Below are 14,766 nucleotides of genomic sequence, written 5' to 3'. Positions count from 1 at the left end.
TTTCCACTTTGTCATCCCCTTATTGCAGCCCAGCCAGCCTCCGCTGGATCTCCGGCCCCCCATGGCCCCTGGCAAAGAAAGAAATGGCAAGAGGCTGGCTTCCAAAACCGAGGGAACCTTCCCTGGCCCGTGTCCTCAGGAGATGATGAAGGAGAGCAGGCCTCTGCTGCCTTTACAACCTTGTGCAGCTCATGTAGGGTGATCAGCGTGTGGTTCTACCACCGGAAAGCACCCTGTGCCCATCTTGCACATTAAGAAGGTCCATGAAAGGTCTCAAAGGCTCTGTCCCCTCGTCCCCTCATAAGGCAGGGCAGCCACAAGATCACCAACAGGTACAAAATTACCCAATCTAGCTAACTGTGTACAGGGTATTGATTATTTTTTTCTTCCAAGACAGAGTCTCACTCTGTTGCCCAGGCTGGAGTGCAGTGGTGTGATCTCGGCTCACTGCAACCTCCGCCTTCTGGGTTCAAGCCATTCTCCCTTCCTCAGTCTCCTGAGTAGCTGGGATTACAGGCGCCCGCCACCACGCCCAGCTAATTTTTGTATTTTTTCAGTAGAGACAGGGTTTTGCCATGTTGGCCAGGCTGGTCTTGAACTCTTGACCTCAGGTGATTCTCCCGCCTCAGCCTCCCAAAGTGCTGGGATTACAGCAGGGTATTGATTTTCTATGGGTTTGTGGACATGGAGTGAGACATGTCCAGGAGAAACTATAAGCAAACATGTTCCCACAGATTCACTAGCTCTAGTTAAAATTCCCATCTTGGATATTTTCATTTTAAAACATGAAAAAGAAAAGATTCTATTCTTGTCAGACTTGGTCCTGTCTGACAGGCGAGGGAACATTGGATGGGGTGGGGAGAAGACAGAAAGGCTGTCTGTTCTTTGGAGTCTGTTTGGGGGTCATTGTGGGACCAGGAAGAACAGGCCAACGGGGTCAGAAGGTCCCATTTCGCCTGTGGTCTGAGGCATTTGTTTTAAAGAGAAAGGGCAGGGGTTTGGGGTGTGACTTCCTTATGGACTGTTCTTTCCCACTCAGTATCCACTTTCTTCTTCTTCCTTAGTAACAGACCCCTAAAATGTGAGGGGCAGCTGTGAACCCAGCTGAACAAACTATATTCCCCGGGCTCCCTTGCAGTAGGGAAGGGCCAATGAGATGTCAGAAGCTGGGAGCAGTTTCAAGAAAGCTCTCTAAAAGGGAACTGAGGCTGGGTGCAGTGGCTCACGCCTGTAATCCCAGGCTTTTGGGAGGCCAAGGCAAGGTCACCATTTCAGGCCAGGAGTTCGAGACCAGCCTGGGTAACACGGACCCCATCTTTACAAAAGATAAAATAATAATAATAATAATAATAAAACAAAAAGGAGCTGAATTACCTAGAAAGAAGGCACTCTTTGCCCTTCCTTTGCTTCCTTTTTATTCCTGCCTGAGATGTAGACATGATGGGTGAAGCCCCAACAGCCACCTTTAGAATATAAGGTGACTTTGAGGTGGAAGCCACTAGCTGAGAGATGGCAGAATTCCCAGGAATTCTTGTTTTCACCCCTGTCACCCAAGCTGGAGTGCAATAGTGCAGTCTCAGCTCACTGCAACCTCTGCCTCCCAGGCTCAAGTGATTCTCCTCCTTTAGCCTCTCGAGTAGCTGAGACTACAGGCGCAATTTTTGTATTTTTTTTTTTAGAAAGACAGGATTTTGTCATGTTGCCCAGGCTGGTCTCAAACTGTTTGGCTCAAGCGATCCACCCACCTCAGACTACCAAAGGGCTGGGATTACAGGCATGAGCCACCTTGCCTGGCCATTCCCAGGAATTCTTAATAACTTTGTGAAGCTGTCATATCAGGCCTGAGCTGCCAAACTTTTGTCCTCTTGTAAGGGAGAGAAAAGCAAACCTGTATATTATTTAAGCCATGGGTATTTGGGTGTGCCATTGTATATTGCCGAACCTCACCTTAACTATGACGTTCCACATGAGCAAATCATAGCTATGGAGAAACAAAAGGTTCACAAGTAAAAGAGCCTGGGCTGGCAGTCTTTAAAACTAGTGTTGATGTCCATTTCTCTACATCCTGAGGCCTCTTCCTAACATAATTCGGTCTTGGGACATAATCTCACACTTCCCACGTAAGCCTGGTACTGAGGCCTGGCAGTGGCTGCACAAGGCTACATAGTGACCTTCAGTTAAAATAACCCAGGTGAGGTCGGGCGTGGTGGCTCACGCCTGTAATCCCAGCACTTTGGGAGGCTGAGGCGGGCAGATCACGAGGTCAGGAGATGGAGACCATCCTGGCTAACAGGTGAAACCCCATCTCTACTAAAAATACAAAAAATTAGCCAGGCATGGTTGTCGGGAGCCTGTAGTCACAGCTACTCGGGAGGCTGAGGCAGGAGAATAGCGTGAACCCGGGAGGCGGAGCTTGCAGTGAGCCGATGTCGGGCCACCGTACTCCAGCCTGAGCGACAGAGCGAGGCTCTGTCTCAACAACAAACAAACAAAAATAAACAAAAAAGAACCCAGGAGAAATCCAATTTGTAAGGCCTGATTTGTATGTGGCAAAACAGAAATAGAATGTGAGGCTCTTTTGGATCATGCCCAGTGTAAAACCAACACAAGTATCACAAGTAAAAATATGTAATTAACTGACTGAATGCAAAATCGAGGAGAAAAGTGAGACGGGAAGATAAGCTGTACAGATGTGTTGAAAGCCTTCTTAGGAGGTCATCAGTTTTCATTTTGTATGGAGAACATTATTCAGCCACAGGTACTATTCAGCACATGAACACATCACCTGAGTGTTTCTGAATTTAATCTTTAATTCTCAATCTCACACAGAAGTTTTCTTTCCCTACTGAAAAAAGAAAGAAAAGCTTCTCTTGAAATTTTAGAAAATAAAAAAATGTCAAATGACACTCCAGTAAATACTGAAATACAGAATGCAGTTTATCTCAGGAAAAATCGGAAGCTGAACGTCTGTAAAAGCTTTCTCTGTCTGCTGGCAAAGTCCACAGTACAGGCCAAGTAGAAAAGGCCATTTCGGTGCCTCCAAACTGTTCTTTGCCCCAGAGCCCAGATGCCACCCCCGGCAGAAGGAGCTGTGACTGGGCGAGGGTGGCTGAGGGGTGGGGAGGCAGGTGTGGAGGGGAGCACCCCAGGGGGCCACTCCCTCTTGCTCTAGACCTGCCTTAGCTGGGCAGAGTTCAGAGAGCAGAGGCCTTGCTGTGAAAGTTAAACAAGTCCAGGGAGAGGCCTGGACTTCCAGTGAGTCCAGGCTCTGCTACTTCCTGGCTGTTTCCTTGGTAAGCCCGTTTTGTGGGACTCTCGTGTCCTCATCCTGTCTGTGCCATAAGGTTCCCCCAGATGATCTGACCATAACTCCCGCTGTTCTCAACATCTGAAACTCTAATGGGAAATGGGAGTTTCCTTGATTGTAGTGGATGATCTAAAGCTGCCTATGAGTGGGCTGATTCTCCAAGCAAGCCAGGACTGTCACATTTAAAAACTGAGACATTACTGCCACCTCTTGACTACGTATTGACAAGTTACCCAGGCCAATGAAACCCAGCAGGAGGGGGCCTTTCTTTTAAAATCTGAGTTTCGCAGTCGGCCCGGTGGCTCACACCTGTAATCCCAGCATTTTGGGAGGCCAAGGCGGGCGGATCACGTGGTCAGGAGTTCGAGACCAGCCTGACCAACATGGTGAAACCCTGTATCTACTGTCTCTACTAAAAATAGAAAAATTAGCCGGGCGTGGTGGCGCATGCCTGTAGTCCCAGCTACTCAGGAGGCTGAGGCAGGGAAATTGCTTGAATCTGGGAGGCGGAGGTTGCGGTGAGCCAAGATTGCACCACTGCGCTCCAGCCTGGGTGACAGAGCAAGACTCCATCTGAAAAAAAAAAAAAAAAAAAAATCTGGGCTTCGGGCACTGGGCTTTGTTGAAGGAGAAGAAGATGCTTATGCCAAGGTATGCACAAGAAGGGCAACTGTCTTTTTTTTTGAGACACAGTCTCATTACGTCACCCAGAGCCGGGGTGCAGTGATGTGATCTTGTATCACTGCAGCCTTGACCTCCTGAGCTCAAGTGATCCTCCCACCTCAGCCTCCATAGTATCTGGGACAACAGGCATGTGCCACCATGCCTGGCTAATTTTTTTATTTTAATTTTTTATGGAGACAGGGCCTTGCTATGATGCCAGGCTGATCTCAAACTCTTCGCGTCAAGTGATCCTCCTGCCTTGGCTTCCCACAGTGCTGAGATTATAGACATGATGGGCTCTCACTCTGTCACCCAAGCAGGAGTGCAGTGGCACCATCTTGGCTCACTACAACCTCTGCTTCCCAGGCTCAAGCCATCCTCCCACCTCAGCCTTCTGAGTAGCTGGGACCACAGGCTTGCACCACCGTGTGTGACTCATTTTTTCATATTTTTTGGTAGAGACAGGGTTTTGCCATGTTGCTAAGGCTGGTCTTGAACTCCTGAGCTCAAGTGATCCCTCCATCTTGGCCTCCCAAAGTGCTGGGATTACAGGTATGAGCCTCAGCGCCTGGTGAAAATGTTTCATTCAGTACAATTGATTTTGTCCAACCGAGGGAAGATTTTGTCAAAATGCTTCTCAGTTGTTTTTGTAGGATGGTTTGTACTTTGTCGGGAGTCCTTTTACTCTTGCTCTCTGATCTTCCCATCAACCATACGAGGTGGAGAGAGTGGGATACCCAATGTACAGATGGAAACACAGAGGCCCTGAGCGAATGAGTTGACTTAGGAAGAGCAGCGGCCCAGGCAGCCCAAGCAAGCCCCTGGTTAGGGCTCCTCCATTTTTTTTTTTTTTTTTTTTGAGACGGAGTCTCACCCTGTAGCCCAGGCTGGAGTGCGGTGGTGCAATCTTGGCTCACTGCAACCTCCGCCTCCTAGGTTCAAGCGATTCTTTTGCCCCAGCCTCCTGAGTAGCTGGGAATACAAGCACGCGCCACCATGCCCGGCTAATTTTTTGTATCTTTAGTAGAGACGGGTTTTCACCATGTTGGTCAGGCTAGTCTCGAACTCCTGACCTCGTGATCTGCCCACCTCAACCTCCCAAAGTGCTGGGATTACAGGCGTGAGTCACTGTGCCTGGCCTCCTTCTTTTATATGAGTATCTAGTACAGAGGATTAGGAATTTGGGAGACAAGCTTATTTATAGACCGTGAAGAAAGAAAACCAGTCCCATCACCCTTAAGTTCCATCATTCTCCTTTTAGTCTTGAGAAAAGCAGGGCAATTAGGATTGAACACTAATAAGTTGGAAAGCTGAGATATAATGCGTGCCCTCTCTAAAGCCACTTTACAAGATGAGAAGAGATGTACCACCCTGGACGCAAAGAAGGGAAAAACGAGGATGCGGGAGAGAAATAAATCCCAGATGCCTACCTTCATGCTCCAAGCACTGCTCCACGCTGGAAAGAGACCTGGACCACTGCTGGCTGTGCGAACCTTGGTATTCCAATGTCCTTTGACCCTGAGCAGAGATCTTGGCAGGCGAGCTCTGCGAATCTTCCTTCTCCACTACTCCAAAGAGTGCTTTCCAAGAAGACTTTTTCTTGCCAAGGTTGATGGCCTTCTCACTGGATTGGGAATTTCTGCAAGGCCATGACACCTGTGTCCATGACTCATTTGCTGACCAATTCCCCAGGCCCCTCTGCGACAAACTTCTTGTTCTCAGCAGCTTTGGCGAGAAGAGAGCGGGGGTGCTCTTGAAGACATGGTGTCTGGCGTAGTAGGCGAGGATTTTGAATTCTATGGTGTTTAGGTCATCATCATCTAGGGGGATTTCTTCCAGGTCACACGCACTGGTGCTACACATGTTGGGCCTGTAACAACAAAGTCCACACCATGTCCTTCTATGCAGGGCCATTTACTCTTTGCAGGTTAGGAGTGACGGGTGAAAACTCAGTAAACATTTATTGAACATCTATTGTGTTTGTGCTGGAGGGTAGAGAGGGAAAAGTCACAGTCTTACTGGGGTGGGAAGAGAGACAAGGCCATAGATAACTCCACACAAAGAAGATGAACTACCGGGTGTGGTGGCTCATGCCTGTAATCCCAACACTTTAGGAGGCCACGGCGGGTGAACCACGAGGTCAGGAGTTCAAGACCAGCCTGGCCTATACAGCGAAACCCCATCTCTACTAAAGATACAAAAATTAGCCAGGCATGGTGGCGCATGCCTATGGACCCAGCTACTTGGGAGGCTGAGGCAGAAGAATCGCTTGAACCTAGGAGTCGGGGGTTGTAGTGAGCCGAGATTGCGCCACTGTACTCTAGCCTGGCAACAAAGCGAGACTCCATCTCAAAAAAAAAAAAAAAAAAAAAAAGAATGAACTAATGAACTAAGTAAGAGGTCTAACAGAGATGCAGAAAGCCAGGTGAGAGGGCAGGGATAGGTGAGCTTCAAAGAAAGAGGCAAGTGAAAGCTTTTGGAAAGTTAGAAGGAGTTAGACGGGTGGGTGGATATTGGGGCTAGAACAGGGTGGACAGAGGGGAGATTATAGGTGAATTCAGAGTGTGTTTGAAGAGTGGTGAGAGAACTGCGACAGCATACGTAAGCAGTTTGCAAATAGCCAGGGCTTGAAAAGAGTGGAGGGAAAATAAGTGAACTAGCACTTGCGTCCAGATTATGGTGGTCTTCGACTATCAGGCTGAAGCTTCGCCTTTTCTCACGTTGATCAGTATGTTTCAAAAGGAGCTGTGGACTGTGGAGTTAAAGATCTTGCTGGGGAGGTGGCAAAAGAGGGAGGCCAACTCAGGGAAGAGAAATGCCTGGGACCTGACCCTTCCCTTCCTCGGTTCCTTCTCCCTCTACCCTCTGCTTTAGCTTGTCCAGGCTTCTCTCTCCCCTCTCTCTGTCTTTCTTTTTTCTTGCTATATTTGGTATGCCATGTAAGATTTCATCTGAAAAAAGCATCCTGTTATTTTATTTTACTTTTTACGAATTTGAAACACACTGATGGAGGCAATGGAGAGCTGTTCAACGTTTTTAGTAGAGAGTGATGTGATCACAGGCATGTTTTAAAAAGATCAGTATACAAGCACTAAAACAACAGGATGCAAGCATTTTGTCTTTATTTCCATACGAATAACAGGATAGATAAAGAACTGATTTTGTTCAATTTCCTTGGCTTAAGCTTACATGATATAACTCCTTCTCTGGGTTTCCTGCTAGGAGAGCAGTTCTTTTTGCTAATAATCTGTTTCCTTCTGCTGTCTGCTCAGGACTACATTTTCCTTTTTGTCTCAGATGCGAGAAAGCCCAGATCTACCGTGTGAAATGTCCCAGGCAGTGAGTGTATCAAGAATTAGCATGGGTTTCTCAGTCTAATAGTCCCAAATTCAGATTGTGGCCATGCCAATGACTAGTTTTGTGACATGTGGCAGGTTACTCCACCTCTCCAAACATGAACTTCCTATAGGCAAATTGCAAAAAATAATAGTCACCTTGCACAGATATTGTGACGGTGTAAGGTACACAAGAGAAGTCCCTGCACAGAACCTGGCTCAAAAGTGGTAGTTACGTTTTTTTCTAGTTCAGCTGTTGTCCTTGGCCCTCAGGCTCTTTTTTTTTTTGAGACTCAATTTTGCTCTGTGGCCCAGGCTGGAGTGCAGATCATAGCTCACCACAGCCTCAACCTCCCTGGCTCAAGGGATTCTCTCACCTCAGCCTCTTAAGTAGCTAGGACCACAGGCACACGCCACCACACCTGGTTAATTTTTTTGTTTTGTTTTTTAGAGACGAGGTCTCGCTCTGTTGCCCAGGCTGGTGTCAAACTCCTGGCTCAAGTGATCCACCTGCCCCAGCCTCCCAAAGTGCTGGGATTCAAGTGATCCACCTGCCCCAGCCTCACAAAGTGCTGGGATTACAGCCATGAGCCACCATGCCCGGCCTCAGGCTTTGTCTTAATATGGCTCTTAATCACGTTCCCTTCCATTCCTGGTCCTAATTCAAGACCGTCTTTCGGCATGTAAGCTGGTGTGATGGTAAAGAAGCTGCAGCGATATTAAGGGGATTGGCTGGCATGTTTTTCTTTTTCTTTCCACCATACCCTGTCATACCAGGACCAAATTATAAAGAAATGGGACAGTAACTGGAGACAGGGTTTGAGGCAGTGTGAGGCGGTACAGACAAATTGACCTGGGTGTCTGAAGGACGGATGGCCAGGACTGGCTCAGCTTCTCACTTGCAACATCCTTGGGCAAGTCACTCCATCTTTTTGTCCCTCGGTGTCCACATTATTGATAGAAGGAGGATATTCTCTAACTTTTCCCCCTGGCTCTGCTATTAGAAGGAGGTGTAGGAGCTGAAATATCTCCCCTAAGGGCCTGCTGGATGCTGCCTGTTTCCATCACTGTATCCTCCCCTTTACTTAGAAGAGGCTCATACTGGCCAATAGCGAAGCCGTTTATCTGAGGAACTGACCCTTGGCCAGGCCCCAGGGAAGCAAGGGTCCCTGGCTAGGTGCGTGCTGATGGAAGTGAGTCTGGGAGGGATGCAGGGGGCTACGCCACAACATCAGGTGACGAGGGAGGGGACAGAAATGGCTCTCCCAGTGTAGCAAAGGGCAAGTTGCAAAACCCGCCAGACCAACTACACAGACACAATTACACAACCTCCAAGCCCCATGAACCCCCCTCACATAACTGAATGTAAGCAAATGCTTGAGGAGTATGGCATGAAGTGGGGGTCATGACGCCATCCTTCCTCCCCCTCTGCTGTTTCTTCACATTCCTGTCTTATTCCAGGGCTTGGACAATCTTTCTTCCCGCCACTGCTCCAATTTCACATTCACTTACATGCATTTCACTCACATGCAAACCGTTTGCTCTGTCGGGAGTCACGTCAATGTCTCCTCAAAGGTCATGTTCCTTCCTGCTTTTCCACTTACCCCTTCTTGCTCCCCAATTCCATCCAAGCGCACCCTCCCCCATGCATTTTCCAGTCATCCCACCCTCCCCTCATCCATCCCCGCAGCACAGCCCTGTCCATTCTGCCTGTAAGGGACATCTGGTGACCCTATACTCACCCCAGCTCCACTTCTCTGTTCCCAATGACCAATATTGGTCTCACTAAAGATGAGACAACCATTATGTGTCTCCTGATCCAAAAACACTGGATCCGAATCTGATCAAACCTCTGGATCTAATGATCAGTTTACAGGAAATTCAGGGGACAGAGAAATAAGCTAACGACCACAAGAAGGCAGCTATCCAAATTCAGTATGTGGTAAATTCTGCAAGACAAATGGCCAGTTTCTTCAACAAGTAAATAGCACCAAAAAGAGGTGAAGACAGAGAACTGCTACAGCTTAAAAGAGACGTAATAAACATATCCGACAGGGCACAGTGGCTCACGCCTGTAATCCCAGCACTTTGGGAGGCCGAGGCGGGTGGATCACCAGAGGTCGAGAGTTTGAGACCAGCCTGACCAACGTGGAGAAACGCCGTCTCTACTAAAAATACAAAATTAGCCAGGCATGGTGGCGCATGCCTGTAATCCCAGCTACTCGGGAGGCTGAGGCAGGAGAATCACTTGAACCTGGGAGGCGGAGGTTGCGGTGAGCCGAGATTGTGCCATTGTATTCCAGCCTGGGCAACAAGAGTGAAACTCTATCTCAAAAAAAGAAAAAAGAAAAGAAACATGTCAGGCAGGGCACGATGGTTCATGCCTGTAATCCCAGCACTTTGGGAGGCAGGAGTTCAAGACCAGCCTAGCCAACATGGTGAAACCCCATCTCTAAAAAAACACAAAAATTAGCTGGGCATGATGACGGGTGCCTGTAGTTGGGAGTCTGGGGCAGAAGAATCACTTGAACCCGGGAGGCAAAGGTTCCAGTGAGCGGGGATTGTGCCGTTGCACTCCAGCCTGGGTGACAAAGGGAGACTCTGTCTCAAAAATAAATAAATAAATAAAAAGAAAAAAGAAACATATATATATATATATAAAAGGACAGGTCAATTAGATGTCATGAGTGGATCTTTATTAAATCTTAATTCAAACATACTTACTGTATGAAGACGTAGATATCTTTGAGATGATAGAGAACTAAACATGGTGTATATTTTAGATGATATTAAGGAAGTATTGATCATCTTGGCTGGCACCGTGGCTCACACCTGTAATCCCACCACCTTAGGAGGCCAAGGTGGGAGGATCACTTGACGCCTGGATTTGGAGACCAGCCTAGGCAACAAAGTAAGATCCCATCCCTCTTTTTTAAAATTTAATATTATAAATATTTTTTAAAAAGATAATCTCATTAAATGTGGTAACACTGCCATTAAAAAGTACATATCTGGGCTGGGTGCAGTGGCTCACGCCTGTAATCCTAGCACTTTGGGAGGCCGAGGTGGGCAGATCACTTGAGGTCAGGAGTTCAAGACCAGCCTGGCCAACATGGTGAAACCCCGTCTCTACTAAAAATATAAAAATTAGCCAGGTGTGGTGGCACATGCCTGTAATCCCAGCTACTTGGGAGGCTGAGGCTGGAGAATCTCTTGAACCCAGGAGGTAGAGGTTGCAGTTAGCTGAGATGGTACCATTGCACTGAGTAACAGAGTCAGACTCCATCTCAAAATAATAATAATAATAATAAAGAAAATAAATAAAAAGGTACATATCTGCAAGTATATATAGTATATATGTATATAAAAACAAAGTAGACATACTGTAAGATACGAAGGCGGGACTTTGGCTGGCTTCCCCAGCACCTAGAGTAGTGCTTGATGCTGTACTGACTGGGCTACCCGGGTTCTCTAGAGTAGCGCTTGACACATGGTAGGTGCTCAGATATCCGATGACTGACCAGATGATTGATTATAGGACTGCCAGACACATTCAGAATACAGGACACGTCCGGTCACATTTGAAGTTCAGATAAAGAGCAAATAATTTTTTAGTATATGTCCCAAATATCATGAGACTCATATATCATAAATATTAGTATATGTCCCCAATAAATATTATATGCTAAAAACCACTCATATTTGTTGTTTATCTGACATTCAAACGTAACTGGCTGTCTTGCATTTTTGCTTGCTAACTCTGGCTCCTCCTAGGAGTGGAAGGTGTTGCTGAGATACACTGAGACCTGAGGTGTGTGCAAGCAGCAAAGCGGGTCACCAAGCCGGGTGAGGCTCTGGCAGGGTCTGTGGTCAGAATTAGGTACGGCAGACTTGGTGGGGAAAAGGCGGAGTCTAGCAAGAGACCGGATATGGAATTTCTCAGGAGAGGATTCATGAGGCTTTTGATTCAAGGCTTCCTTTTGGACTGAGCGGCTCAGGGTACTGTAGGAAGGATGTGCACCTTGGTCCTTCAGGAACTGTGTCCTTGGGTAGGAGGCTGTGCCCCCTCGTCAAGCCAGTAATGCTGTGCTCCTGAAGAAATCTCCATGTACATTAGAAACAATCCAGACCTTTTGAATGTAACGCGAGGGCTTTAAAATTGTGTGTGTGTGTGCGCCTGTATATGTGTGTGTGTGTGTGCCTGTATATGTGTGTGTGTGTGAGACGGGTGTTGTTGGAGAGAGAGCTTCTTTAAGAAACAAGTTTGCTAATGCTGTTTCAGCGGCAACATCAGAAATCGTGGAAACCACTGAGGTCAAGATGGAGTACTTAGTCCTTCCATTCCGTAAAATGTGAGATTTTTGTTGTCTTACAGGCTAGAAAGGCTGTGACTTGGCCCCGCCGACAGGCAAAGCTAAGGATGAAAGAGGATGAGAGAGAGGCAGAAAGAACAGTGCTTAGGAGCCGGCCCCAGAAGGAGGCTACCCTACAGCGCAGGGAGGGCGGGGGCCACTGCCATAAGAGCCTGGAGAGCAGGGAGCAAAAGAGAACAAATGGAGACAAAAGGGTTAAGGGGGTTTAAATGTATTTAACAAATGCAGATGCCGGACCCAGTGGCTCATGCCTGTAATCCCAGCACTTTAAGGCCCAGGGGCAGGATCACTTAAGCCCAGGAGTTCAAGACCAGCCTTGGCTCTGTCTCTACAAAAAATGAAAAAAAATTAGCTGGGCGTGGTGGTGTGCACCTGCAGTCCCTGCCACTTGGGAGGCTGAGCAGAGAGAATCACTTGAGCCTGGGAGCCAGAGGCTGCAGTGAGCTATGATCGTGCCATATGATCTGTTGTCTGGAGCCTCCCCTTCTGCCCTTCTCCTCTCCCCCTCACTTCAGACCTCTCAGGGTCTTCGTGCCGGCTGCCCGGACTGTACACCCGGTGTACTCCAGCCTGGGTGGCAGAGGGAGACACTCTCTCAAAAAACAAAAATAAAGAAAAACAAAAAACCCACCCACACAAACATAGAATTTTTGTTTTTTCTAATCCTCGTTATAAATTACTTGTTCAGTTTACAGCTAGGTCTTACTTTCAAGCAGCAGCGATCGAGTATTATCACAGGTTAGATCCCTTCTGGTTTCAGCTGTTCCTACAGAAATTGTACTTTATCCAAGAAGCCCAACTTTGGGGTTTATGGAAATATAAACCATAAGTTTTATGCTTATGGTGATAGAAGCCCTGGGTAGGGCCCCTGAGTGCTGGTTCAGAACCTGGAGGGGAGTGAAACCCGTGAGGCTTATTCTAATTCAGGGCCGCAGAGCACACAACCCCGCCTCACTGCCCTGTTTACCTTCCTGCTCCTTATCGATAACAAACCTGCACTCTCAGAAGCCAGGCTACAGAGGTTCAGGTTCTTTTCTTGGCCTCTTTCCCTCCCCGAGGTGGCCAGGGTCCTCCACGTCTGGCACCAGCGAGTCCTTTGGGAACACTGGCTGCCTGGCCGGATGTGCTGAGAGGCCGGCTGGGAAGGCCACGCTGCAACAAGCACCTACATTCCAGGTATTGGCAGATGCACTGTCGCAGGGTTCTCGCTCTGCGGACTCACTTGTTGAGGTCAGATTTCACTTCCCTCCCAGGGGGTGGCAGCTAATGATGGATGAGCACACAGAGGAAACTGTAGCAAGCACCTCGTGTTTCGGCACACAGAGGCGGCCACCACCTAGTGCCCCAGTTACGCTGGACACCTGGTTCGCTGTGCCTCTGCCTGTCCCAGTGGTAAGGGGTGTGGAGAACCCCTTGGCGGCTGTCCCAGCAGAAGAGCTGACTTCATGTGCTCAGGACACACAGTTGAGGCCTGAGTGGATCTCGTGGGCGCTGACACTCATCCCCATGGAGCCTCCCACAGCACATCCTAAGCTCAGCTTGGTTCTATTGTCTGGAGCCTCCCCTTCTGCCCTTCTCCTCTCCCCCTCACTTCAGACCTCTCAAGGTCTTCGTGCCTTCTGCCTGGACTGTTTTTGTTTTTGTTTTTTTTTGATACGGAGTCTCGTTCTGTCGCCCAGGCCGGAGTGCAGTGGCGCGATCTCGGCTCACTGCAAGCTCTGCCTCCCAGGTTCATGCCATTCTCCTGCTCTGCCTCCCGAGTAGCTGGGACTACAGGCGCCCGCCACCTCGCCCGGCTAGTTTTTTGCATTTTTTAGTAGAGACGGGGTTTCACCTTGTTAGCCAGGTTGGTCTCGATCTCCTGACCTCGTGATCCGCCCGCCTTGGCCTCCCAAAGTGCTGGGCGTGAGCCACCGCGCCCGGCTGGGACTGTTCTTTAATACTAAAGGTGAAATGAGGAGTGAGAGAAAGTGCCTTAACTTCCCACCACAGAAGCTGAACGCTAGACAGAGCCTCAGGTCATATTCACCAAACAGAAGGTCCAAGGCTCTGACTGTGGAAAGAACGGGGCAGGGAGCTCAGGGAGGAGGGAGCTTTCCGGAGGGGAGAGAGAAGGGTCTTCCATTTACCTGTGCCTTAGACTCAAGGAATTCTCTGGGGGTCTAGACCTCCTGTGGATGAGTGCCCAAGTTCCCACAAGGTACTCAGGACTCTGATCTCAAACCAGGAATTCCCACGCTGGCTTCAGTCCCCGCATCCCCGTGGTCTCCAGCTTGGGCAATGGTGTCCCTGGCCATGGAAAGGCTGTCATGTCATTGCATACCTCCCCGGATACATAAGCAGAGAGGACTGAGTAACGTCACATGGCTCAAGCAGTAATGTGTTCTTAACTGAATTGTCGTCCCAAACTCTTTGTAGCAAAAGAGAAATGAAAGAGAAACCTAATAACCTTTCTTTCTGTTTCCTGGAAACCCCTATAAACTAGATTCTCAATGTCATTTTGTGTCCGGAGACTTACGTGATAAGGACTTTGTAATAAACCCAGTAAAGAGCTCCCCAAATTAGACCGCCTCATTTGGCAAACAGCTAAAGACTGGGCTGTGTCCTCCTGCGAAGGCTGAGAATGAAGACTGGTGCCTCCTGGTGTTACCTGGTCTGGAAGCTGTCAGTGATTTCTTCTGCTTCAGGTCAGGTGGCAGTAAGGATATTTCTAGACCTGAGATTCTCTCCACGAAACTCAAGAGGAAACTTTCAACAGGTCTTCTTGGCTTGTCGTTTGGAAAGATTCATGAAGTTTAGCGCTCCAGGCTGTAGCTTCTTCAGGTTTAGGACTCAGGCTGAAAAGAGGCTTAAAGAAGGAGAACCACTTCCTTATTAAGCCCTGCCCCTGGCTCTTTAATTGAAGGAGGGGCTGATCTTTGCCCGTGTAATTTGACTCTAAAAGGAATTCTGTATCCATTACCTAGCACTCTTCCTGCCCTTTGGGATAACTAGGTGGGTGTTCTGATACTTTACTCTCCTTATCAGTTGTTGTTAGTTGAACAAATGTTTACTGACCACCTACCATGGTACAGGTACTGTACCCATA

At 48.2% G+C, this 14,766-nt stretch overlaps 1 protein-coding gene across 4 annotated transcripts in view; it reads right to left on the bottom strand.

Moving 5' to 3' along the window:
• Positions 1–14,525, bottom strand: part of BCL2L14 (BCL2 like 14) — a 28,431-nt gene extending 13,906 nt beyond the window's left edge. For 2 of the 4 annotated variants that reach the window (XM_045364765.3, XM_045364763.3), the window contains exons 1-2: positions 14,329–14,525; positions 5,401–5,840 (exon numbers count right to left, since the gene is read on the bottom strand). In XM_045364765.3, the coding sequence (XP_045220700.2) occupies positions 5,401–5,833 (433 nt within the window). In that variant the 5' untranslated portion in view covers positions 5,834–5,840; positions 14,329–14,525. Of the gene's footprint in view, positions 1–5,400; positions 5,841–13,807; positions 14,061–14,328 lie in introns of those variants that run through there. The other 2 variants (XM_045364766.3, XM_045364764.3) reach the window with 2 other exon arrangements.
• Positions 14,526–14,766: the final 241 nt, after the last annotated feature.

This window comes from Macaca fascicularis, chromosome 11 (genome assembly GCF_037993035.2).
Source record: "Macaca fascicularis isolate 582-1 chromosome 11, T2T-MFA8v1.1".
Classification (NCBI taxonomy): Eukaryota; Metazoa; Chordata; class Mammalia; order Primates; family Cercopithecidae; genus Macaca; species Macaca fascicularis.
The sequence above is the reverse complement of the archived record's forward strand: the minus strand, read 5'-3'. Positions and strand labels throughout refer to the sequence as shown.